The sequence below is a fragment of the Homalodisca vitripennis genome, unplaced genomic scaffold (genome assembly GCF_021130785.1).
Source record: "Homalodisca vitripennis isolate AUS2020 unplaced genomic scaffold, UT_GWSS_2.1 ScUCBcl_669;HRSCAF=3189, whole genome shotgun sequence".
NCBI lineage: Eukaryota > Metazoa > Arthropoda > Insecta > Hemiptera > Cicadellidae > Homalodisca > Homalodisca vitripennis.
In genome coordinates, this window is record NW_025776937.1 from 428735 (window position 1) to 455397 (window position 26663).

The following is a 26663-nucleotide window of genomic DNA, read 5'->3' on the forward strand; positions in this document are numbered from 1 at the left end:
ACCCCAGGAACGATGATGTGCGTTGAAATCGCCAACAATCAAGAACGGAGAGGGAAGCTGAGTGATTAGATCACGCAGATCGTCAAGGACCAGGTCGTAAGGTAGAGGTGGGATGTATATAGAGCAGATTGTTATTTTAATAGGAATGTTTATTGCTATTATAATTGCTTGTAGATTTGTGACGATGTTCAAGACTCTGGCGTTCAAACAAGAATCTGAAAGGATCGCAACACCGCCACAGGCTATTTCTTGCTGGTGATCTAATCGAAACGTGTCATAACCATTGATTTTAAGTGGTATGTGAGGAGCTAATTTAGTTTCTTGAATACAGATTATTTTGGGCCTTTTTGTATTTATAAGTAGTTTTAAATCCTCTAAATGACTTCTTAAACCATTAATATTCCATTGAATAAGCATGATTTTATTTTATTATTATAATGCATGCAATATTTTACTTCTTTACTACATAGTGATTTTTTTTCTTTGTTTTGTTACAGGTCGAAAAGTTCCACCTAACGTTTGGAACTCCGTCCGGAGCTCCAAAGGATCCTCAGCTGTGCCATCATCATTGATGGACAGTTGAGATGACTTAGATGATGACGTGTTAAGATTCTTAACAGGCGCTTTTGACCTGTTATCGACTTTACTTTGAATATTCTTCTTAAGCTTTTCTGACAATTTCTTTCTCTCTTCTAAACTTAAGGCAGGTTTCAAATTTTGCTGAACTTTATCTCTGTATGTAAGACCTCCTGATAAAGGTTTAACATAAGACTGTACATTAGGTTTAGATGAGGTCTGAAAGTCTCGGGGAGATTTACTGGGCAGGACCACAGACTGTTCCCCAGCACCTGCGGCGAGGTGCTGAACCAGAGCAGCCACCTGCTCAGTCAATGCACGCACCATACCCTCCAAGACTGTACATGAGGAACACTGTGCGGCCTGAACAGGGACAGATACAGCTTCAGAGTAGGAAACTCCTTTTTTTGGAGTTGGGGCGACCCTCCTCCTGTACTCTTTACGCGCCTCGTTAAACGAAAGCTTTTCTATAGTCATGATTTTTAATATTTCTCTTTCTTCTTTAAAAATATTACACTCTCTTGAATATGCCGGATGTTTTCCCTTGCAATTTATGCATCGCGTCTCATTTTTGCACCCCTCCTCTTGGTGTCCTTCATCACCACAGCGGGAACACGTCTCCGGGTTCGAACACACTTTACTTGAGTGCCCGAACCTCTGGCAGCGGAAACACCGCTGGGGATTTTTAAAATACGGCCGCACGGACAAAGACAAATATCCGGCTTTGATGGTTTCTGGTGGATGGGGTTTTGCAAAGGTTATAATGAGACCCGGGGTAGGAACCTTTACCCCGTTTTCGGTCCGAACAATCCTGACCACATCTGTCACCATCTCGCACTGCAGCTCATCCTTTATTTCCTCTTCACTGCAGTCCATAAGGTCTCGACAGAAAACGATTCCCTTGGAAGAGTTCAGAGAGGCATGTGGCTGGACAGTAACCGCTACCTGGTCGAAAAAGCTCGTCATTTTAAGGAACTTCTTGGATTGGATGCAATTTGCAGCCTCCACCAGGATAGTTCCATTCCTCAGCTTCCTTGTAGATTTAGGTTGCCCTCCACAGGCTACTAAAGATTTGTGGATAAGGAACGGGCTCACCTTAGTCAAAGTTTTTCCATCTTCCTTATGACTTAGCACAAGAAATAAGGGAGTAGGCATATTTATCTCATCGTCGGTTTGTTTATTTTCCATTTTTCTTTGCTTGTTTTGATCAAGCTCACAGTCTGAGTCAGACAACTGTCGTTTCTTCTCTAGATCACTTTGATCTCTTGCTACTACACTTTGCCCTAGTTTTGGGGTGGTTTCGGTTTCCATAGGTATTTTAACCAGCGCATCGTGTGTAAGGGTGCAGGCCGAGATACACCGGGATCACTTCGGGTGTTCTCTTATAATTCATTGATATGCTAGCGACCAGACAACAAGTAGAATACAAACCTATAAGAAAATGCTGAGAACTAGATAGAGAAGAAACTGTGAGGAAATGGCTTCGTCTTGAATACGTAGTTCCTATTTTTATAGAATATTATACTAGAGCTTAAAAAGTTCATACGGGAAACTTTCATTTACATTGTCACCTCGATTTGCCCAAAATCCCCGTTCTTATGTATTGTATTGCTAGCGATAAACCCATTTTATTTAGCGACCTCACCTTTTATCTCATTTACGTGTAATCCAGACTGGGATGAAATTTAAAATTTGCTGTAGTCAGGTGAAACGTTGATGCATCGCCATTATATCACTGCACGTGTGTTCAAACAAAAACTGAAATCTTTGGTGAATTTGATTACACCTCACTCGGTATTTAGGAAATACCATGTTAACTTTACTCAGTTGAATGGTAAAAATGAGCTTTACCTCACACTCAAATCTTGATTCGGTTCGTGTATAAAGTACGCCAAGAAGAAAGTGACAACATTGTTTCAGCAAAAATTCCGGATCGGAATGTTGATCAAGAATTGTTTGACATTGTTAATAATATGATCCATGGTCCATGTGGTACTGCAAACATGATGCCATCATGTATGTTTTTTTTTTTTTTTTTTTTTTTTTTTTTTTTTTTTTTTAGGGCCATAAAACACAAGAGGTTATCAATGGCCTCTAGATTCAAGGACAACAGCTCATGTTGTGGCGTTGTCATTTGTTGGTAGTACGTATAAGGTCGTGAGAACATTAAATAAGATAGTTTTTTTAAGTCTAAGCAATAACAAAAGTATATACTATATACTAAATAACAATGCGACAAACTCAACAATCAATGTTATTGTCAGAGTGGCTGTAAATGGGCCACTATGACAACAGTTAAAAACGAAATAATAGGGAAATAGATACTGAATAATTTTATAACAAAACAAGAACATGGAGGAGCATGGCTGTAGGTGGGCCATCTTGATTCTAATAGCTTAGGATCTAGGAAACAAGAGTAATAAATCTATTAAATACTAAAATAACAAGCATAAACCTGGGAACAAAACAACGTAGGTATCAAAGTATGGAGGAATAAAATAATTAAAATTAAATCTTGCTTACTAGGGAGGATTCTGTTAAAAAGGCGAAGAGCCTCCTCACAACAGTTTCGTCATCACCTAGCACATCCCTTAACGAAGCTGGCAGATTGATAGCTCGACGGCACCTTGAGTAGCAAGGACAGTCGAACCAGCACATGCTTCACTGTAATAACAGTGTCGCATGTGGCGCAAATCGGTGGGTCACCTCGATTCATAAGGAAGCCGTGAGTGAGCAGTGTGTGGCCAAGACGAAGGCGACACAACACCACCTCCTCACGCCGACTCCGGCGATGAGCTGTACCCCAAGGTCTTGTGCAGTCTTTGATGATTCTTAGCTTGTTGTTGTAGACCGCCTGCCATTCGGAAACTCCACATAGCTTTTAACTTGGCTTTCACCACAGGAGTGATGTCTGATGCCACCATCCGTAAGGTGAATGGTTGGAGCTCCAAAGCTTCTTTTGCTCCTCTGTCTGCCAGCTCGTTGCCATGGATGCCTACGTGTCCCGGGAACCCAGACAAAAATAACAACCACTCCCTCCGACTGTAGCTTGTGTAGTGAGGACCAGATACTTCGAACCAACATGTTCTTAGAGTACATGTCGCCAATTGCTTGTAGACTACTAAGAGAGTCACTGCAGATTACCAACTTACCAGTTCTAGACCACGTAATGTTCAGGGTCTTCTGTATAGCTGTCAGTTCAGCCGTGTAAACAGAGGAGTCGCTGGGGAGTCGGAAACCGTATCGTCTAACCCGCAGTAACAAAAGCGCAACCTGTCCTCGGACCATCCTTTGATCCATCTGTGTATAGCACATCGCACGGAGAGAGTTGTTGTAAGATTTGACGGAATTCTTGATGATATATGGTGTCCGGTGTCGTATGTTTTTTAAAGGTGGAGAGGCTCAAGATTATTTCTGGTGGAGTTACGGACCAAGGCGGGACATCGCACTGATGCAACTCCCTGACCTCGTAATCGGTTAGACCTATCTGAGAATTGTATGTTATAGCTCTTACACCAATTGGTGCAGGGTGCCTCGGTTTAGTAATGAACTGATCGTGTAGTGAATTGTTTAGGACCCAGTCGTAGGCGGGATTTTGAGGTTTGGACATGAGTGTGTGGACGTAATTCAATGAAAGTTGAACTCTTCTATGACTAAGCGGAGGCTCTCCCTGTTTCGGCATATATACTAATCACAGGGCTAGATCGCAATGCTCCGTGGCCAGTCTTAGAGAAGAGTTGTGGATTGAGTCTAGCATCTTGAGTGCATTAGGTCTCGCTGATCCCATAAACCTGACATCCATAGTCCAAGCAGGAGCGTATAAAGGCTTTATAGAACCTGAGCATGCAGGTCCTGTCTGCCCCCCAATTCGTCCCACTCAGAGCTCTGATAAGGTTTAGCCCGCTTAAGGCATTTAGACTTAAGACTTTTAAGGTGTGAGATCCAGGTAAGGCGGCGATCGAAGGTTAGGCCTAAGAATTTAATTTCTTCACAAGGCGTTATTCTCTGACCCTTTAAAAAAAGTGTTGGTTCATCGACAGAGCGCAACCTAGAGAACACCATGCACCTCGTTTTTTGGCAGAGAAAAGGTGAAACCAGTTCTACCGCACCACTTAACAAGGCGATTAATAGTGAGCTGAAGAGCACGCTCCGTTGCAGACAGCCTTTTTTGCAGTAACAAAGATGGCGAAGTCGTCAACGAAGAGAACAATGTACCGGAGGGTGGCGACACAAGAGGCGATATCATTGATGGCAATAGCGAACAGAGTAACAGCTCAGGACGCTTCCTTGCGGAATTCCATTCTCTTGAATGAAAGGGTCAGAAAGAGTTTTTCCAGCCTCACTTGAATAGATCTATCCATCATAAAACCGTTAATGAACGCCAGCATGTGGTTTCCAATTCCCCAAGATACCAGTGTATTTATGATACCTCTTCTCCAAGCAGTGTCATATGCTTTCATTAAGTCAAAGAAAAACGGCAGTCATTTGCCTTCTTTGGATGAAAGCATTCAGTATGGCCGTTTCCATTGTTATCAAATGGTCAGTAGACGATCTCCCCTGACGAAAGCCACACTGTGGGGCAGATAGGAGATTATTTTTCTCCAAAAGCCAGACGAGTCTCCGATTGACCATGCGTTCGAGGGTCTTGCAAAGACTGCTCGTTAGTGAGATAGGTCGATAGCTCCCAGGAGAAGTGCTATCCTGGGCCCATTTTGTGCAATGCAATAACATGTGATCGACGCCAAGACACAGGGAATTTGTTTTCTATAAATATTCTATTGTACAGAAGGAGTAAATCATGTTTAATACCAGCTGGTAGGTTTCGCAGCATTGCATTATGTATGCTATCGGGACCTGGAGCGGAGTTGGAGGTGGCCTTTAGTGAAGAGTTTAGTTCGTGGAGAGTGAAGGGATGATTGAGAGGAGAGTCGTCGTGTAAATTCAGATTAAGGGGGGAGCGATTCTTTTATGGCTTTGAAATTTTTAAACTCGCGGTCGTAGGACGATGTTTTGGAGATCCCGCAAAGTAGGAGGCAAACCTATTTGCGATCGCCTTGGGCTCGGTAACAAAATCATTTCCATGTTTTAAACCTAAGATGGGGGGGGGTGGGGAGTGATTATTGCACACAGAGCGCAGTTTTCTCCAAACGTCTGACACAGGAGTAGTTCGAGTAATGTGGTCGGTAAAGTTTAGCCAAGATTGGCGCCGACTCAGTCTGAATACTTGTCGAGCCTTCGCTCTTGATCTCCTGAACCGCTCAAGATTTGGCTCAGTCGGAAATTTATTAAATATTTTTAAACATTTTCTTCGGTCTTTTAGGGCTTTTGAGCATTCATCGGACCACCACGGCACTATTGTGCCTCTTTGGTTTCCCCCGAAGTTTTGGGAATGCTCTTTTCGGCGCTGCCGCTAAAACCAGTGATGATGTAAATAACGATGTTGGCTGCGTTTATATCAGTGTTTTGGATGTTTTCGGTTTGAGAACTTATGCTCTTTTTGAATTCATCCCAATTGGCTTTGTTAATTATCCATCTCGGAGTCTTGGTCAACGGCTGGGTAAGGGATTCAATAGCCACAGCAATCGGGGCATGGTCGCTTTCCCGACAGGTCGGATAGGACAGACCAATGGACTCTGGTGGATAAGGCAGGACTACAGATCGACAAGTCAATAGCAGAACCACGCGCCAGTTCTGGGGCACATATAGGTGGCGAACCCATCGTTGAGGATCACAAGTTGTAATCCGTCGCACAACCCGGCAACCATGTTACCTCGCTGACCGCAATGGCCGGAACCCCAAGAGAGGTGATGAGCGTTGAAGTCGCCAACAATCAGAAAGGGAACTGGAAAGCTGAGCAATGAGATCACTCAGATCATCGCGAGCCACAACCAGAGGGGCTGGTGGTAAATACAGGGAGCATATAGTTACTGTAATAGGGAGTGATATAACTGTTACTCAATTGCTTGGAGATTGGTATTGAGGTTTATCTCTCTGGCATTTAAGGAGGGATCAGTTAGTATCGCAACACCTCCACAAGCAATGGCTTGGTAGTAGTCGCGACGAAAAGTGTTGTAGTCCTTTTGATTAAAATGTATGTGTGGGGCTAATTTGGTTTCTTGTAGGCATATTACTTTGGGCCTTTTCGTGTTTATAAGGATCTTTAGGTCTTCTAGGTGACTTCTCAAACCGTTAATATTCCATTGTAGCAACATGATTTTGTTTTTATATTCAATCGTATTTTTAGTTTATAAGTAATTATTTTCTTTTTATGGTTTGCAGTTGGGCGGAAGGTTCCCTGAACTGTCTGGAACTCCGACTGCAACTGCAAAGGGTCATCGATCATATCTTCGTCAGGAATTGACTGTAGAGAGGATTTAGATGAGGGTGAATTTCTTACCGGCACCTTGTCCTATTGTCTACTTTTTCTGAATCGACGCTTTGAGCTTGGACGAAATCTGTCTTTTTTCTTCCAAGGATAACTGTGGTTTTATGTTCTGTTGCGATCTGTCTTTGGAATGTGATGCGACTGCTGAATATGTTTGGGGCTGATTCTGCTTTGAGCCGGTTGTAAGGGCCTTTTGAGTAGATATTGTTGCGACGATAAAGAATGCCCTCCTCCAACGGCAGCAAGCTGTTGCACAAGAGTGGCAACCTGCTCGGTTAGAGTTCGGAGCATACCCTCCAAAACTGAGCAGGATGAACATTGAGTAGGATGGACCGGGGCAGCAGCGGCTTCAGAGTAGGATACTCCCTTTTTGGGAGTAGGGGGCAACCCTTCGCCTATACTCCCTGCGAGCCTCGTTGAAGAAAGTTTATCGAGGGTCACTATCTTAAGAATTTCTTTTTCCTCTAAATATACTTTGCATTCTCTAGAGGATGATAGGTGTTTCCCTTTGCAGTTTACACACTGGATGTCGTTTTTACAGCCTTCCTCGTTATGGCCCTCTGTGGCGCAACGAGAGCAAGTCTCTGAATTGGTGCACACCTTGCTAGAATGCCCAAACCTTTGGCACCTAAAGCAACCTCTGAGGGTTTTTTAAAATAAGGTCTTACTGCCAAGGACAGGTATCCGGCCTTTATAGTAGACGGGGGCTGAGGCATAGCAAAAGTCAATATCAATCCAGCTGTGGGAACTTTTTGACCGTACTCAGTCCTAAATATCCTAACCACGTCCGTTACCATCGAGTAATGCAACTCTTCTCTGAGCTCATCTTCATCTGCAATCGATGAGATCACGGCTAAAAACAATTCCCTTAGAGGAGTTTTAGAGCAAGGATGTGGTTTGACGTTGATCTCGACCTGGTCAAAGAAAAACGTTGCATTTGCAGTAGCTTCTTGGCTTGACCGCAATTCGCAGCCTCCACCAAAATTGTTCCGTTTCTCAACTTTCTGATTGACTTTGGTTGTCCTGCTGTGTTGACAAGGGCCTTATTTATAATGAAGGGACTGATCTTGCTCAAAGACTTGCCTTCTTCCTGTGGCTTATTATTAGGAATAATGGTGTGGGATGGCATTGTCAAGTTCTTCACTGTGAGGTTCTTCTGTTTTCCGTTGCTTGGTTTCAACTTCTGTCGACGTTTCGTCGGAATCGCTAGCGTGACCGCGCTTTCTGTCCGGATCGTAAAGGTCTCTTTCTACAACTCTAGTTTGCCCTGCGGGGGGGTTTGATGTAGCCATAAAGTTGTATACCAGCGCATCGTGTTGAGTAGTGCGGGCCGATTGACCGGGAACGGGCATGCCCCTCGGGCGTCTCTCAAAACCGTAGCTTGTGGGACAACCCTACCCCAGTTCCCTGGGGCCCGGTTTTTATCGTTTACCAAGCTGGTATACGCGCACAACTTGGACTCGCACGTGGCAGCAGGGACTCCGACACCCCTGCCTACTGAAAACACTTCCTGACCAAGGACATCGAAGTGGCTGGCTTCTGAAACCAGTACATGACTTACGCCTCGGCAGAAGACTGCTCACATCAGCTCTTACCGACGCCAGATTGGGCTACCAGCGCCGGCTTAAGCACTCCCAGCGGGCCATGTACTGGAACGGTCGAACAAGACGGGAAGATATAAGAAATGAAGAAGAGGAACAGACTACTGGAAATGTCCAGTGTCAGAAGTAGAAGAGGGTGGCCAAGGTATGCCAGAATAAGAAAAAAAGTGTATGGGATTATATTTGGAAAAGAAATAAAATATAATCCCATGGAAGGAGTATGCCACAAGTAAGTAGAAGTAATGACATACTCAGCTCGGGTAACCCCGTGGTCGCCGTCCACGTACTCATAACAGTTATGAGCCCTGGGGGAGCCATCATGTATGAATAATGGAAAATGTACGAAACGTCAGAATCTGGAAAACCATGTCAAACTGATACTATGAAAATATAGACCGTTATCTTATCGTTGTTGTGAAGTGTTTTCGGCCAAGGCAAGCAAGGTCATTGGTTGGTGACTTGATGCGAGTTGAGTGAGGCACGAGGCAAGATGTCTATTGCTGACCATTGGTGATTTTGTCACGCAGCTGCGGTTTTTTATTACTAATGATGTAAAGAAAGGAAGAATTAAAAATACAGTTTCATACACTGCAACTTAATTCTGAGAACGTTGTATTTACTGATATATGTAGTAAATTAAATGGCTTAGGTGTCTTTTGTTAATAATAAATTGAGAAAAATGACTTTTAGTCTTATATGAAAATTATTGGGGACCCTATATATATATATATATATATATATATATATATATATATATATATAGGGTATATATATATATATATATATATATATAATACAATTATTATTTTAAGAGTTCCGAAATGTGTAACGGATGGGACACAATTAGGAAGTGTAGCAAGTGATGATTCCCTTTATGGGAGTAATTCAGTTCTGTCTATATCTTTAACACAACAGGAAAAATACTACCTATTATCAGATTGCATAGTTTTCAGTTTTATACTTATCTTTATCATTATAATAATCGTTATCTAGCAATAAATCATGTTCCAATGTAACGGATGGGACACTGATTTGTAACGGATGAGACGAGTAACCAAACGTTGGTGATATAGATCATTAACAATGGAATTCTCAATACCATAATGTGTTTTTATTGGTGGAAACTAAATAAACTTAATAAATATTAAGTAAATGGAGATTAAAAAAACATTTTATTTTTTAATTAAACGCTTTTTTACAACTACTCTTTTGTTTTATCTACTGCTTCAACTATTTAAATTTTTCATAGAGTTCTTAGATCTGATTGGCAGTATTTTCCAACATTCCAAAATGTCTATTGGAGACAGGGTGTGGAGGCACTTCAATTTTGAATAAAATGTTCTTTGGTTGTAGAGTCTGAATGTCAGCTTCTGTTGGCCAAAAGAACTTGGTACCAGTTTTATGCATAAAATTGACGGAGAGGAAGTTCTCATCTGTCGAGAGACGATGCACCTGCAACAATTATCATTTATTAAGGCTTCATTTTTATAGGTACAAATTAACACGTTAATTGTTTCCAAGATGTTCAAAGCTAACCCACAGCATGCGTTGGATTTAAATTATTACAACCAACAAAATGGCCCAATATGGTTTCATTGCTGGCCTAAATTTTTAACAATGAACACTTCAGGCTATGTACACTTAAGTAAGAAGCTTCTACAACCTATCTGGATACTAGCCATCGTAGATCACAACAACCCAGGTACCCTCTTCCACATCATCTGAGTTGCCACAAACAGGAGTATCTGAAGCGAGGACTTCATACTGTTGTAGAGTAGTTTCATCTACAGGGTGATTCATGAAGTTCTCCCCCCACTTCTACAGCACATTGTACTAGTAAAAATAATGAAAAAATGTTATATAAAAATAGGTCCGAAAACGCTTCGTTAGCGAGTTACAGCTAGCGAAAGATTTCGCCTGAATTCCTGGGTAAAGAGTAAAATAAAGCCATACTGAACTTTTGGAAAGGTTAATTAAGTAAGAAATATCGTGGATTCTTATGTATTTTTACCTGATAAAGCTAATAAAATAGGTTTCAGAACTGTACCTGTAGTAGTTTTTGAGGGATTCAGGGTTAAATGCAAAAAATTGGGGCACGAAACAATGTTTTTTTTAAGTTTGATGTACAATAACTTTGTTAAATTGGTAATAAATACATAAAATCAACAAACATTAATTGTAGAGAATTTAATTCTGAGAAGATTAATATAATCAAAGTCTAAAATAAAACAGAAATAAGTACCAAAAAATCGATTTTATTCAGTATAATACATTACTAGCTGTAAAGAAATGCCGTACGGTATTTAGTTAAAATAAAACAAAAACAAAATGTTTGTTCCTTAATGATGAGATAAATTGAGAAAACAAGATTAACTGTTAAATAAATTTGTTTGTAAATAAAAATATCATGTTTTATTACGTTGTATTTTTTTTTATAAAAATTTACATCAAATGTTCGAAAATAAATGAAGCAACCATTTTCCCATTATTGTTTACTAATCATCGAAATGCAGTTTTTTGTTTTATTAATTTCTAAGTTGGTAACGCACGAATAACAGCTGATCAACAATGGTATTCTGTACTGTTACGTTAGAACTGTGTATTAGTGGTGTTTTGCAGGCTACAGCAGGAGATCGGGTTCTGTGAATCGTGTTATTAAATGAAATTTTTCTGTGAGTTATAATTCGATTGTTTATTCAGCGAAAAAAATGCCTTACTTATTTACATCAGAGGAATACGCTGATATGGTTTTTATTTTGGGTTACTGTAATGGTAATGCTAGAGCTGCTGTAGAAGAATATGAACTACGTTACCCTAATAGGAGGATTCCAGATACCAAAACAATTTCAGGAACTTTTCGTACTCTTCGGGAAACAGGATCAGTACCAAGTACTAGAACCAATTATGAACGAGCTGTCCAACTTGATGATGATATTGTTATTAATGCTGTTCATCGCAGTCCAGGTGTAAGTACACGACGTATTTCTAGGCGGATAGGAGTTTCGCAGTCAACGGTGTGGAGGTCACTTAATCGAAACAAATTTTATCCGTTTCATAAACAAAAGGTTCAACATCTACAGCTAGGGGATGGTCCGCTTCGCTTGGAGTTTTGCAACTTTTTGAATATTAATAATCATCTCTACAAGCGTATTTTGTTTACGTATGAGGCACAATTCACTCGGGATGGTGTCAATAACTTGCACAATGAACACTCATGGGCAGAAGAAAATCCCCATGAGGTAGTGGAACAGAACTGTCAACACCGATTTAGCGTCAATGTCTGGTGTGGCCTTTTGCACAATCGGCTGATTGGACCTTTCATATTACCTGGACGCCTAAATGCTGAGTTCTATTTGCATTTTCTTCAAGAAGAGTTGCCGCAGCTGTTAGAGAGTGTTCCTTTACATCTCAGACAAATTTTGTACTTCCAGCATGACGGAGCACCTCCCCAATTTTCACGTGCCGTTTCTGCTTACTTAAATCATCAATTTCCTGGACACTGGATTGGTCGTGGAGGGCCTCACCCTTGGCCACCAAGATCACTAGATCTATCTCCATTGGATTATTGCATCTGGGGATGGATGAAAGACATTGTATACAAGACAAAAGTGAATTCTCGTGATGAATTAATTGCCCGTATTATGGATTCGGCTGTGCAGATACAGGGAAGTCCTGAAAAATTAAGAAACGCAACAAAAGCAATACACAAACGTGCTGCAAAATGTATTGATAATGAACATCTATTATAAAAAGGTGCGTACGGTTGGCCCAACCTGATTAATTTTGCTTAAAACTAGTAATGTATTATACTGAATAAAATCGATTTTTTGGTACTTATTTCTGTTTTATTTTAGACTTTGATTATATCAATTTTCTCAGAATTAATTCTCTACAATTAATGTTTTTTATTTTATGTATTTATTACCAATTTAACAAAGTTATTGTACATCAAACTTAAAAAAACATTGTTTCGTGCCCCAATTTTTTGCATTTAACCCTGAATCCCTCAAAAACTACTACAGGTACAGTTCTGAAACCTATTTTATTAGCTTTATCAGGTAAAAATACATAAGAATCCACGATATTTCTTACTTAATTAACCTTTCCAAAAGTTCAGTATGGCTTTATTTTACTCTTTACCCAGGAATTCAGGTGAAATCTTTCGCTAGCTGTAACTCGCTAACAAAGCGTTTTCGGACCTATGTTTATATAACATTTTTTCATTATTTTTACTAGTACAATGTGCTGTAGAAGTGGGGGGAGAACTTCATGAATCACCCTGTATATCCTCAAGCAAGGATGGCCATGCTTCATCTTCTGATGAGGTATACACATCAGTATATCTCAATCTATGCTTTGCTTTAGCTTCTAAAACTCTTATTTTTATTTTCTTTGATACAGATGTTCTCTGAGCATAAACATGTGTTTCATCTGCTCTCTGGAAGAAGTGATATGACCGTATTCCAGGTATTTCGATAGCCCTGCAAAATCTCGAATCTAATAAGGCTTTGTTTTCTTCAACATTTTCTTTAGGAGTATAAAGTATGTTTATTTTGTCACATTCTTTTGTAGCGCACTCGTAGAAGTCCTTTGCAGAATTCAGGAGAACCTTTCAACTTTTTACAGCAATCCACACTTTACCTTTGACAATGCCTCATATACCGTCCACAGCGCCTTTTCCATGGCTGGCAGCAAAATGATTCCATGACACTTTCATGTTCAATTCATCTTCTAAAAAGCATAGGTTCGATATCATATACCAGCTTTTAAATTGTGCTGCACAGTTGTCAGTAAACACATCAATGTTTTCAATGCCAAAGGTACCATAGCTTCCTAAAATACCTTAAAAAATCCAAACAGAGTATTTAGAGTGAGATAAATCATCACTCACAACAAAATAGGAGTCAACTTTATCCTTACCCCATATAACACAAGTGAGAATGGCAACTTGTTCATGGTGCCAATAAGCACTTTGAATCTCGTCTTGGTGTACTATAGAGACATTCTCAGCAAAATCAAATTGGGCGACTAATGTTTTATCAGTAACATTTTCTTTAAAAGTCTCAAAATGCTCGTACTGTCTGTTTTTAACAAAGGAATGAGTCTTAAAATTGGGCAGGAGGCTTTGGTAATAGCATTCTCTACAGAAGACACATTTTCAATGAGAGTAAGGTGATTATTAACCTCTTTCTACTCTTTCCATTTAATGTTCGAGTCTAATTTAAATTCTTGTGGAACAATATGAAGTAAGTCTGTTGTGCATTCTTTTCATTTATTAGTCATACTTCTCATTGGAAAAGTCACAGCACACCTTTTCAAGCAAATCATGATAGTTTTTAGGAAAACTTGACTCCTGAAAGTGTTTTCCAATTGCATTTATAAGCGAGGAAAAATTTGCATGGTACCTGCACACACATACATTATGTGGAGTTCTGAAACTGGTAAAACCTGTTCTGGACGTAGCTTATAAAATTTACTTTAGGAAATAATACTGTTTGGATAATCTATTTTGAACATTTCAAAAGCTTCACTTATAGTTACCAATATATGCCGTACTTGAATCAGACTGCGTTTTCCAGTGATGGGGTCTCTGACAGATTTTTGTCTTTTTTTCCAGGAGCTTGTCTAGACACTTTATCATTATGATAATAGGCTAGAACTCTTTCGGTTGTTTATTTACTAATAAATCGTATCCCAGGACATATATTTTTCTCAAGAAAAATGTTCTTTGTTAATCCTTATCTTTCATTATCATTCAGAAATTCTCTTATGACGGCTAACTTTTTAGAAGGACTATAAGGCAGTGATTGTTTAAGTTTTTGCACAGCCTTTCTTAATGTGTTTTTACATGAATATGTACCAAGTCTACAAGAATTTTCAACAGTTGGTGTCCCCAGTTTAGACTGTTTTTTTCTCTCTCTCTTGCCGCTCTCTTTCGAAGTCGCTCCTTTTCTATGTCTGCTTTCAATAAATTTGGATCAGAGAGTCTTTCTTCCTTCTTTACACTTCTTCTGGCTTTGTTATTTTCTCTGTCCTTTCGTAAATGTTCTTCCCAAGCTTCAGGATCAGACTTTTTCTTCGCACATTTGGCCATCCGATTTTGGTTGATAGGCGCCATAATCTAAAAGTACACAATTTAATATCAGCTCAAGCTTGAATTGAAAAACATTCTTTATATGTGAGGAATATTTGTCTTGTTAATGGCTACTCTGTAATAATATTTGTGTAGTCTACCTCAAATTTATGCCTAAGAAGTGTAGTGTTTTTAAAATTTAAATTTACACATTCTATGTTTTGACCGATTTAAAAAGTTTATAGAAACTGATAATATCTATAATTGGCTTAATTTCTTTTTCATTTAGGCCAACCCTTTGCATTTACAGTTATTCATGCTATGTACATAACCTCAAAACTATTTGTTATTGATATTTGGGGACCTAAAACAACCAATTCCTTATACTATCAGACATTGTTCCATCCGTTACATGTCCCATCCGTTACACCAAAAGCTGCTAAAATGAATTCTTAAAATTGTAAAAATATGTAAATTAAAAAAGGGTTTCACATGACCTTAATTTCCCAAAGTAGGAATTTTGTGACATTACTGTTACTGCAATAAACTTAACTTTATTAACTTTTTTATAACGGATGGGACAACTAGAATAGTAATTTTGTATTTTGAATTAGTGTAATAATACAACTTACCTTCAAGAGTCAACTAGTCCAAGTAAATCTAGTCAAGTAAATCAGATCAAAGACAGGCAGACGAGAAGTCACGAAGCCCAATATTCAAGTACTGTACAACAAAAATATGGGTTGAGTAGACTTATTTGACAAGTTTTGTTCTACGTATCCTTACGGCCATGGTACCACCCCGATGGCATTTTGTCATTGAAATTGGATTGATAAATGGCTGCATAGCTTATAATATGCAAAATGGTGTAAGATCTCTAACCCGCAAAGTTTCGAGAACAGGTTATTGACGGGTTACTAAGCGCATGGGAACCTAGAACTGCAATCCGACGGGGTCGAGAATTGAGCAACCCTCTTGATGACAGACTATCAGGGAAAATCCATATCAGCCAATATGGAGATAAAAACCACAAACACAACTATGCTGTTTGTAGTATCCTACCATCAAGCTGCACCAAAAAGGGAAAGGCACGTGTAAAAGAAAGTAACATTATATTTTTGTAAAACTTTCCAGGATGAGCCACCCCTGTGCATAGTTCCTTGTTTTGAAGTTTATCACTCTATAAAGATTTATAAGAAAACTTGCAATTGCTAAAAAACCAAGACAATCTTGTAAGGCTAAAAGAGAATGTTTGCATATTGGACAAACTTTTTGCATTTTTTATTTTTTATGTTTAGCCCTACTAACTTGTATTTATTGTGACTTATTACTTGAAATGATTAAAATAGAAAATTGAAGAATGAGTAGTTTTAACTTTGTGTAAATAAATCTAAATGTATAAAAGTGAGTGTTGTGAGACAGGGACTCCCTGCTACTTCTGCGCCTCGTGCGAATCACCACATTTTCAGCTGTACAGGTAAATTTATATTATTATGTACAAATTACTTGTTACACAATATCATATATGAGTATATGTACAATTCAACTACGATATAAAGTTCATTCAGATTACACATCAACGTTTACAATGTAATATTTTTTTTACAAAGTTTTTGATAAATTAACTAAAACTCATTTATTATTCATCATAACAAAATTTAATTTTGCGTTTTTATTACTCAAATATGTGAATAATCTTGGAACAGTGTTGGTATATTAATTCGCTGCGAAAAGGTTAATACGTTTCTTAGTGTTAATTGTACAGTGAAAAAATTATGACACGGTAACCGGTTGCCAAGCCAAATCTAAGATGCTTTTCAGACACAAAAGTGAGATGACTCTGTGGCAGAAAATACAGACAAAAGTTGAATGAAGAAGAACCTTAAAACATATTTTGTAACGTTACATGAGAAGAGGTCTAATGACATCGGTCGTATTTTAGATGAAGCTGTAAAAACGTGTAGATATTAGCCAGAAAAAGAATGCGTCACAAGAGGACATCATAAGAATATGCAAGTTTATATGCTTCAAATACAGAAACGTAATGACAATTTCGAAGATGGTCGACTAGGTTATGTAAAAAACACATAATGGAGTTGCTTGATTTCTTAATAATTTATATACTATGATTCATTAAGAGAATGCCTCAATAGTAAAATAAAAAAACATCAAATATATCGAGGGCTTCATTCTAATACCTCGTATCTTAAAGTTTTGAGTTAGCAATGTTATCTTATGGAACAGAACAAGTTGTACCGTAAATTAGTTAATTAAATTCCATACAATGTAAATTTTGCAACCTAATCAGCCAGTATAATATAATATTATTTTAGATCCAATGTTCCGGAACTAAATTATTGGGCGGAGTAACTACCTAATTGGCACGCGTATGAATTTTTTCCTTCTAACCCTTTGTAGCAGCCCAACTACGTAACCGATCAGACCTCGCGCGCTTTGTCCGTAAGTAAAATTTATCTTTTCGTATTATTAAATTAGCCCTTTGATGCCAAACGTATAGAATGTAACGTAAAATAAAAATGTGAATAGTAAAGTAACTTACCCTTGAAGATCTTTTATTTGCTTGACGGAGATAGATAAAGGTTGTGGCGTCGTCCTTATGGCGACGAGCACGTTGTTATAAATAGTAATTTGTATCATTAAATGGCTAATACCGTCGCGAATTTGTTTTAGGCGAGTTTACGTAGCTGATGTATCTCACGTGTTGTTTGAATAGATGGCTACCACTTCCCAAATTCTACTCCTCTTCTAGAAATAACCGTTCTTAGACTACAGCTTCAAAGTCTCGTGCCAAGACGCCGACACCCGGGTTGTGAGTCTACCTATTGCGAAGGGAAGTGAAATATTATTGTTTTGTAAAGTAAAACGTCGTCGTACGCATAATTCAATAGAACATTGGATATTTTAGGCCCACCTAGAAGCTATACTTTTTAGTTATTATATTCTAATTGGCAGCAACGTGGCATTACATAACTTTTCCTTTACCATCTAAAAGTGGTGCTTTTAAGTTTTCGTAATTAAACTGAACTTATAAGTAAACTTTGTATTTCTAGTATTTATTACTACGACCTCAGAAGTCACCACCCCCATGTGTTATCGTCATACGGTACAAAGTTCTATCATTTATAATACCTTGTAAAATAACTTGGAGTGTTAAAAATTTTAAAAACAGCATAATTCGTTGCCTTGTATCTTGCACTTCACAAAATCGAAATCTAATACCTCATATCTTGTACAAGAGCAATGTTTCAAAACAGCTGATTTCGGTAGGGTGTCTTAAAGTAAAAGTTTTTGTAGTTGTTGTTCATCAACTTAAATATTGAATATGAATGATATCTTCAAACAAAAAGAGATACATTAGCTATTACTAGCCCTTAACTGGTCTGCCGGGGTCAGATCTGACCCCAGGGATTTTATTTTTACCATTAATTCCCTTTCCGGGGCAGCCTAATGGCTGTCACTCTAGGTGTTCTCAGTGCTCACTAGGCAGTACTAGAGGGCAGTAGTGTTGTGCTTTACTGGCTTTCTGTTTTCCGCTACGAACACATTGGGGTCAGTTTTGACCCCACCAGACTCTTTACGTATGTAATATTTTTCTTAATGTGTTTTTATTTGTAGGGTTGAACAGTGCTTTTTATCAAGAAAATTTTTGTTTAAATGTTCTTAAATAGTGGTTGTGTAAGTAAGTGTTTTTGTCATAATGGCTACTAGTAAGAATTTACTCTTAGAAGATGAAATACGCGACATGTTACATGCAGACCTGTCAGATGACGATGTAGGTTCTAACTCTTCAGATGGCCCACCAATTGAAGACTCAGATGATGGAAATGGCTCAGAGTTGTTTGGGGATGACACCGACGAAGATCCCGACTATGTTCCGGTACCTGGTGTTGAAGATCATGAGTTGAATTCTTCTAGTAACGACAGTGATCAGCAAAGTCAAGGTCAGAACATCGTACCTTCTACACCCTCTAATCGCGTTGCTGTTAGATGCATCCTTGGTCGTAGGAACAAAACAATGATAAAAATAATATTTCACCATTTAAATGGTGTTTGGACCCTTCCCCGTCTTGTCGGACAAGAGCTCACAACATTCTCACCCACATTCCAGGCGTGAAAGGCAATGCTAGGGCCAACAAACCCGACACCCCATTATGTGCCTGGCGTTTTCTTATTGATGATAGTATATTAGAAACTATTTTAGAATGTACAAATAAAAAAATCACGGAAATGTCTGCCAATTATGGACAAAAAGCTCTGAATTGTCACCATTTTTATCATCTTGATAAAGTTGAGTTAGAGGCATTTTTGGGATTAGAGTATCTTGCGGGGGTTTTCAAGTCCAACCACGAAGATGTCTCTGGACTATTTGCAACTGATGGAACGGGCCGTGATATTTTTCGAGCAGTCATGGCTAAGCAGAGATTTTTATTTTTGCTAAATGCACTAAGATTTGATTTAATCGAAACATGAGAAGAGAGGAAAGTGAATGATCCTTTAGCAGCTATCTCATACATTTTTTATAGAGTTATTGAAAACTCAAAATCCAACTATTCTTGCGGACAATATCTGACAATAGACGAGATGCTGGTACCCTTTAGAGGAAAGTCAAAGTTTAAGGTTTATATGAAATCTAAGCCAGCCAAATATGGGCTTAAGATATATGTTCTTGCTGATTCGAGGACATCCTACTGTTTGAATGCATCAGTTTATTGCTGCCGACAAATTCCAAATCCTAGTAATCTTCTCAAACCAACCCTTGAAGTATTGTCACTGGTAGAGCCTATCAAAAATACTAATAGAAACATCACAGGTGACAATTATTTCTCTTCAGTTGAGCTGAGCACACAGTTGAAAAATAAAGGCCTAACCTATGTCGGAGCAATGAGGCGTAATAAACTTGAAATAATTGAAAGCTTCTTACCCCACAAAAACAGGCCTGTAATGTCAACAAAATTTGCTTTTACAAATGACAAGACTCTGGTTTCGTACGTTCCTAAGTACAATAGATCAGTAGTACTACTTTCAAAAAAAGGATGCATCATGAAAAAAGTATCCTCAATGAACATCATGTAAAGATTCCTGAAATCATTGATTTCTACAACACAACAAAAGTTGGCGTAGATGTTCTTGACCAAAAGTGTGCTCAATTTTCAGTTGGACGCCGTACCAGAAGATGGCCAATGGCAATTTGGTATGCATTGATGGACATAGCAGGTGTCAATGCCCGCATCATATACCAATCAGTGGAACCGGATTCTTGCGAAGCACGTCGACTTTTTCTTGTGGCTTTAGGGAAAAGCCTTATTCACAACCAACTTGTTAGACGCTCACAAATGACTAACATTCCCCGGGAGATAAAAGAAACAGTGCAACGAGTTTCTGGCTGTCACGTTGAAGGTCGGCAAGCACGTAACCACCAGCATCAACCTGCCTACGAAGACCATCGTCCTCCACCACCTAAAAGGCAAAGATGTCACATATGCCCTAGAGTTGTGGACAAAAAAACATCCGACCTGTTGCTCGCAGTGTGGGAAGGGAGTGTGCAAAGCTCATAGCGAACAGGAGATTGTTTGCGAGTCCTGCGCCGATTGATTGAACTTCAGGTAATTTTTTAAGTTTAACATTTATAAGTAACAATAACCTAATTATAATAATTATTTATGACTTAATTTTAACAGGCAATATACCCTAACTGTTTTGATAAAAATTCCCTTTGATTTAAATACCTCAGTATTAACAGTAAAACATAACGTAATATAAACAGCAAGCACAATAGTTGTTCTTGAAAAACTTAGGTCAAATTCAAAGCCATAGTTTCAGCAAATATGTTACCTAAGATGAGTGATTTGTTTTCAGGTAGCGTGTAGCAGCTGTCTAGTAAGAAAATATGCAAGAGATTGATGTAAAAAAGTTAAATTTTTAACTTTGTGGGACATAAGCAAAAAGGAAGCTGGGAAGAAGAAGAATGACATCCCAAAATGGAAATTATGAGAGTGAAGACGATTCTTCATACTTTTGTTAAGTATGCTTGGATACCTACAAAAACAGTCGCCCTGGAGAAGAATGGGTTCAATGTATTGAATGCAAGCACTGGTCTCACGTTCGGTGCACTGATGGGTTAGCAATTTATGTGTGTCGTAATTGTGAGAGTGATTTTTCTTTTGAAAGCGATTAGTCCTGCAAGCGAAAAAAAGGTTACCACAAGGCTTTAGTATGGTATCAAACCCTAAAGTTTGGCCTACATAAATGTATCATTATATTTAGCCCACAAATGTATTCATAATATGTCATACAAATACCAACTTAACTGATAATTATATAAATACATGTTTTTTCTAACTTTGTCTTTCAATTTTTCTTCCACTTACCCTATTTTAAAGGGAATTAAAAATATTACAAATATTCTTGTTTGGCAGTTTATTTTCTCATATAAATTACACGTGACAACCAACCCCATGGTAAGTGACAACCAACCCCGGTCAAGGGGTACGTTGTCACAACTGTACTGTTACATAAAAAACAATTTTTTTTAGGTTAAGAATGTTAACACGAATTTGAAACTTTAATTAAACATCCAATACTGTATGCAGTTACATATGGTAAACTGTTAGATTCAATTAAAACGTTCCTAAAAATAATAAAAAATAAAATTTAAAAATTGTGACAACGAGCCCCGGGCTCCCCTACATCAAGCCTTTTGGTAAGTTAGACTTCAATCTCAAGCTTTTACTTTCAAACAGTAATGGATAACCTAGACGAAAATTCACACTCAGCGATGAAACAATTTCAATATCACTCCTTAAAGATTGTTCTACTAAACTGCAAAATTATATTTTTAACTACTTGTTTACAACTTGATTTGGTTCCCAACGGCTTACAGCCCAAATTTCCTTTATTTAGTTTTCCACCACAACTTCGGAACGAGGTTAAAGTATTTGCTACGCAAACTGGAAAACAATTAACTGAACTAAGTATTCAACTCTACAGACAGCTATCTACAGAACATACAGTAAAATTTAGAATGTTGTATCAAGAACTTATTAATCAACCTGAGTTTACTTTAAAAATTAACGATTTACTCCTTGAACTACGAAGCGTGATGGATAATAAAAAGAACACCCTATCCAAAAAGCTTTTAAATCTCATCAGGTCTAAAAGGTCTACTACTAATTGCTACAATGCTAATTCCAAAGATGGCCCTGCCTTGTTGAATAAGCCATCCAAAGATCTAAGATCTCATCTACCTAGAGTACATTTATTCCATGATAAAAATATTGAGAATCCTATAACAAGAACCTCAAGTCAAAGTGAGGTTAGTAAATTGCCTTCCAATGTTGTAAACCTTTCAAAATATAATCTCACCGATGACGAAATTTCAGTTTTAGCAAAGGGACTTACTTTTGCACCGACACCCAAATTCAACCACATGAATTTTGTGGCAGACGCTCTCAGATGTGCTAGAAATGTACGACTTAAATTTCCCTTTTCCTAACAACAGTCTACAATTAACAAGAATATAATACCAAATTCTGTATCAAAATGTCAATCAAAATCAGAATGGACTCCACCAAACCTGCCACCTGACCATGCCATCGAACAATTTGTTAACGTAATAATAGCGAATTTGGCTCAACCTGCATTTACTGATACCCTACAGAAAAAAGAAAATGTAACATTAAACGAACGAAGGGCTATTACATCCTTAAAACAAAACAAAAGTATAGTAATTTTACCTGCCGACAAAGGAGATTATATTGTCATTTTAGATATTAATGATTATGTATGCGAAATTGGAAAACAACTACAAGACTTAAAATTTTACAAACCAATTGATCAAGATCCAACTGCTAAATTCAACGATGGAATAAGAGAATATTTGTTGCGAGAAGGTCCCAAAGAAGACATAAATACGGAAACCCTTAATTTATTAGTCCCAAAAACACCTCGAACACAGTTTTTTTACATATTACCCAAAATTCACAAACCTTTAAGACCACCTCCAGGAAGAACCATTGTTTCCGCCTATGGATCTCCAACCGAACGGATTTATCTCCAAGTTACGTGGATGAACTTTTACAACCCTTTCTCAAGAATTTGAACTCTTATGTGAAGAACACAGATCATTTTATCGAAAGGCTCAGTGAAATTAGACAACCACTCCCAAATGACATTTTGTTAGTGACTATTGATGTACAATCACTATATACTAACATTCTACACAGTGAAGGTAAACAGTGTGTAACTTCATTTTTAAACAATAGGGCAAGCAATTTTAAACCTAGCACAAATTTTATAGTTACTTTAATTAACATGATGCTAACAATGAATAATTTTTAATTTATAGATCAAAATTACATACAAGTTAATGGTACAGCAATGGGAACAAGGATGGCACCTTCCTATGCAAACCTATTTATAGGTAAGCTCGAAGAGGATTTTCTGAAATCTCAGCCACACAAACCTCTTGTTTGGCTGAGATTTATAGATGATATTTTTGTGATATGGGAACATGGTAAAACTTTATTGGAAACTTTTTTTAAGCAACTCAATTTATTTCCATGTTTAAAATTTCCATGGATTTTCTTTCTAAAACTGTAACCTTTTTGGACTTAGACATTTTTATACAACACGGCTATCTAAAGACAAAAATTCATGTAAAGGAAACTAATACCATGCATTACCTACACTATAACAGTTGCCATCCTGTTCACATTCTAAAAATTTATACTTTTAATTTTAATTCTTAGATTATATACACTTTTTGTATCCTTTTTGAAAACGACAATATAGTCGAAATATTAAAGGATTTATGTAAAGTATTTTTCTTCTATTGTTTAAAGAAGCCTCTGTGCATTTATTTTCTGCATACAATATATATATATATATATATATATATATATATATATACCGGGTGAGTTTTTTAAAGTGATCCAATAGCTAACTTTTTAATTACACGACTTAGCACCACACTTTAAATTTGGAACTTGCTCAATTTTAAGTTTCACTCAGGGATACACTTTCAAATTTTTTGAAGATGGCCGCCATTTTCCAATATGGCGGTCAACTTTAAAATCTCTTATGGAACACCCTGTATTTTATGTTGTTTTTAGATTTTACTCAACAAAATAATACATTTTTGCTTTTGAGAGTTTTTCAATATCTCTAATGGTTCAGGAGCTACGTGGACTGGAAGTTTTCATAATTTTTGCCAATATGGCGGCCAACTTTAAAATATTTTATAAAAAAAACCCTGTATTTTATGTTGTTTTTATATTCTACACTACAAAATAAGACATTTTTGCATTTTAGAGTTTTTCTATATCTCTAATGGTTCAGGAGCTACGTGGACTGCAAGTTTTCGGATTTTTTCGGACTGATGATAAAAACTTGCAGTCCACGTAGCTCCTGAACCATTAGAGATATAGAAAAACTCTAAAATGCAAAAATGTCTTATTTTGTAGTGTAGAATATAAAAACAACATAAAATACAGGGTGTTCCATAAAATATTTTAAAACGATGATCATAATCCTGATTTGAGTAAAAGCGGTAGGGAGGGCCGAAACCTTACAAAAGATTGGTTTTACAAAATTTTGAAAAATGGTTCAAAGGTCAAAAGATCTTATTTGGCTTACAGCGAGACAATGAATGCTTTGTTCTGTGTTCCATGCAGGCTTTTTCGTCATTTGAACACAGAACATGAATCAACAATTTCGTTTTTAGCAAGAAAGGAGGGATTCACAAATTGGAAAAAACTCAGTGACAAATTGCCAGAACATGAAAACTCCCAGTACCATAAGAAAACCTTTGTTTCATGGAAAGCATTAGAAACGTCACTTGGTAAAGGAGGTATCGACAAGGAGTTGCAGGATCAGATAAAAAAGGAGGACTCCCACTGGAGAGAAGTACTACGCTGTATACTAGATGCTGTCTTATTTTTGGCAAAACAGGGTAGTGCATTCAGAGGGACAAACGAAACTTGTAACTTTGCAGATCCAAATAGTGGAAAATTTCTCAACACTATAGATTTAATTTCCCACTATAATGAGACCTTGCGTGAGCATATTGGTCGCCATAAGAAAGGGCAGCTCAGCTATTTTTCTCACACAGTACAAGATGAGTTTCTTGATCTCATTGCAAATGCAATTAGAGAAGACATAATTCAGGACATAAAAAAAGCTAAATATTTTTCATTGATTTTCGACTGTACCCCTGATGTAAGTAAAAATGAACAAATGACTGAAGTCATTCGTTACATTAAATATACTGACGAAGGGCCAGAGGTATGTGAAAGCTTTTTGGATTTTGTTTACTGTGAGTGAAGAAACAGGCGAGGGGCTTTTTGAAAGCATTGCTAAAAAGCTCAAAGAAGATGGTCTAGACTTGATGTTTTGCAGGGGCCAGTCGTATGACAACGGAGCAAACATGGCTGGGAAATACAAGGGTGTCCAGTCAAGGATTGTGCAAGAGAACAAACTGGCCTACTTTGTCCCATGCTCAGCCCATTCCTTAAATTTAGTTGGGGTTCATTCAGCAGAGGCCTGTGTTGAAGCACAATCGTATTTTGGTATTATAAACAGCCTCTACAACTTCTTTCATGGCTCTACATCAAGGTGGGAAGTTTTAAAACAACATGTTCCCCTTTCGTTAAAATCAGAAAGTAAAACAAGATGGTCAGCAAGGATTGATTCTGTGGACGTTATTTATAAACATATGGACAAAGTGCTCTCTTCTCTTGAAGACTTAACTACCCATGAGTTCTCATCTCCTAAAACAAGAGCTGAAGCTAAATCGCTACTTAAAAACATGAAAAGGTTTGAATATGTTATTATGACATGCTTTTGGTATTCAGTCCTCAAGAAAATTGATAGAGTTAGCAAGTTTCTACAAAGAGAGGACACAACAGTAGACAATGCTGCAAGAAACATACAAGGTCTTCTAAATGTATTATCTTCAACTAGGGATTTAACTGTTTCAGAGGCAATTGATGAGGCAACATTTTTAGCTAATAATATGGGCATAACAGCAGAGTACAAGGAAACAAGAAAGAGAAAGAAAAAGAAAATGACAGGAGACACACATGAAGATAATGGGCCAAATTTTACTGAAGAAGAAGAAGAGCTTTTCAAAAGATCACTTTTTCAAATATGTGATAGATTTATTAGTGAGCTAACTAACAGATATGATGCGTTAAAAATCGTTGCTGATAAGTTTAATTTTTTGTGTGGGGATCAAATAAAAAAAATGGATGTTAAAACTTTGAAAAGTAAAGCAAAAGAATTAGCTACAACATATGCCAGTGACTTAAATGAAGAAGAGCTTGTGAATGAAATAGAGAGTTTTAAATTTCATGCCTTAAATATGGAAGATGGATTGGAAGACGCAACAGCAGCATCTTTGCTCAAAATATTGCATAAGAGCAAGTTGAAAGAGGGTTATCCAAACATATATGTAGCTCTTAAAATCTTTCTAACGCTTCCAGTCTCTGTAGCATCTGGAGAGAGAAGTTTCAGCAAATTGAAGCTTATAAAAACCTATTTAAGAAATTCTATGAAACAGCAAAGACTAACTAATTTAAGCATTGTATCAATTGAACATGAAAGGGCTTCTTTGATTTATTTTGATCAGATAATTAACATATTTGCAGCAAAGAAGGCTCGGAAGATAAAGATTCTATAATTGTTAGTATTGTTTTTTTCTAAAACAATTGTATTGTTTTGGATTCATGTAAAATTGTAAAATAGACATTTCTATTTCATTAAAATAACACTTTCTTATTCAACCTAAGTTTTATTTTATTTCAACCCCATATACAAAGCATATAGTAGTAAAACTTATGGTAAATAGTTTGGTATCGGGGGGGGCGCCAAAAGTCAAGCTTGCCCCCCCCCCTAGAAGAAATGATAGATCCGGCCCTGCTTCCAGATACCTTGATAATACAACTATGAGGTAAGTTACAAATTAATACTTTCTGATGTAATATTTCGAGTTTTTGCAAACAGTTAATTA

At 37.6% G+C, this 26663-nt stretch overlaps 1 protein-coding gene across 1 annotated transcript; it reads right to left on the minus strand.

Moving 5' to 3' along the window:
• Positions 1-242: 242 nt before the first annotated feature.
• Positions 243-1887, minus strand: LOC124371013. The gene is made up of 2 exons (XM_046829324.1): positions 778-1887; positions 243-260 (listed from the first exon to the last, which is right to left on the minus strand). Exons 1-2 carry the CDS (start codon positions 1885-1887, stop codon positions 243-245), a joined length of 1128 nt encoding a protein of 375 aa, XP_046685280.1.
• Between the last annotated feature and the right edge of the window lie 24776 nt (positions 1888-26663).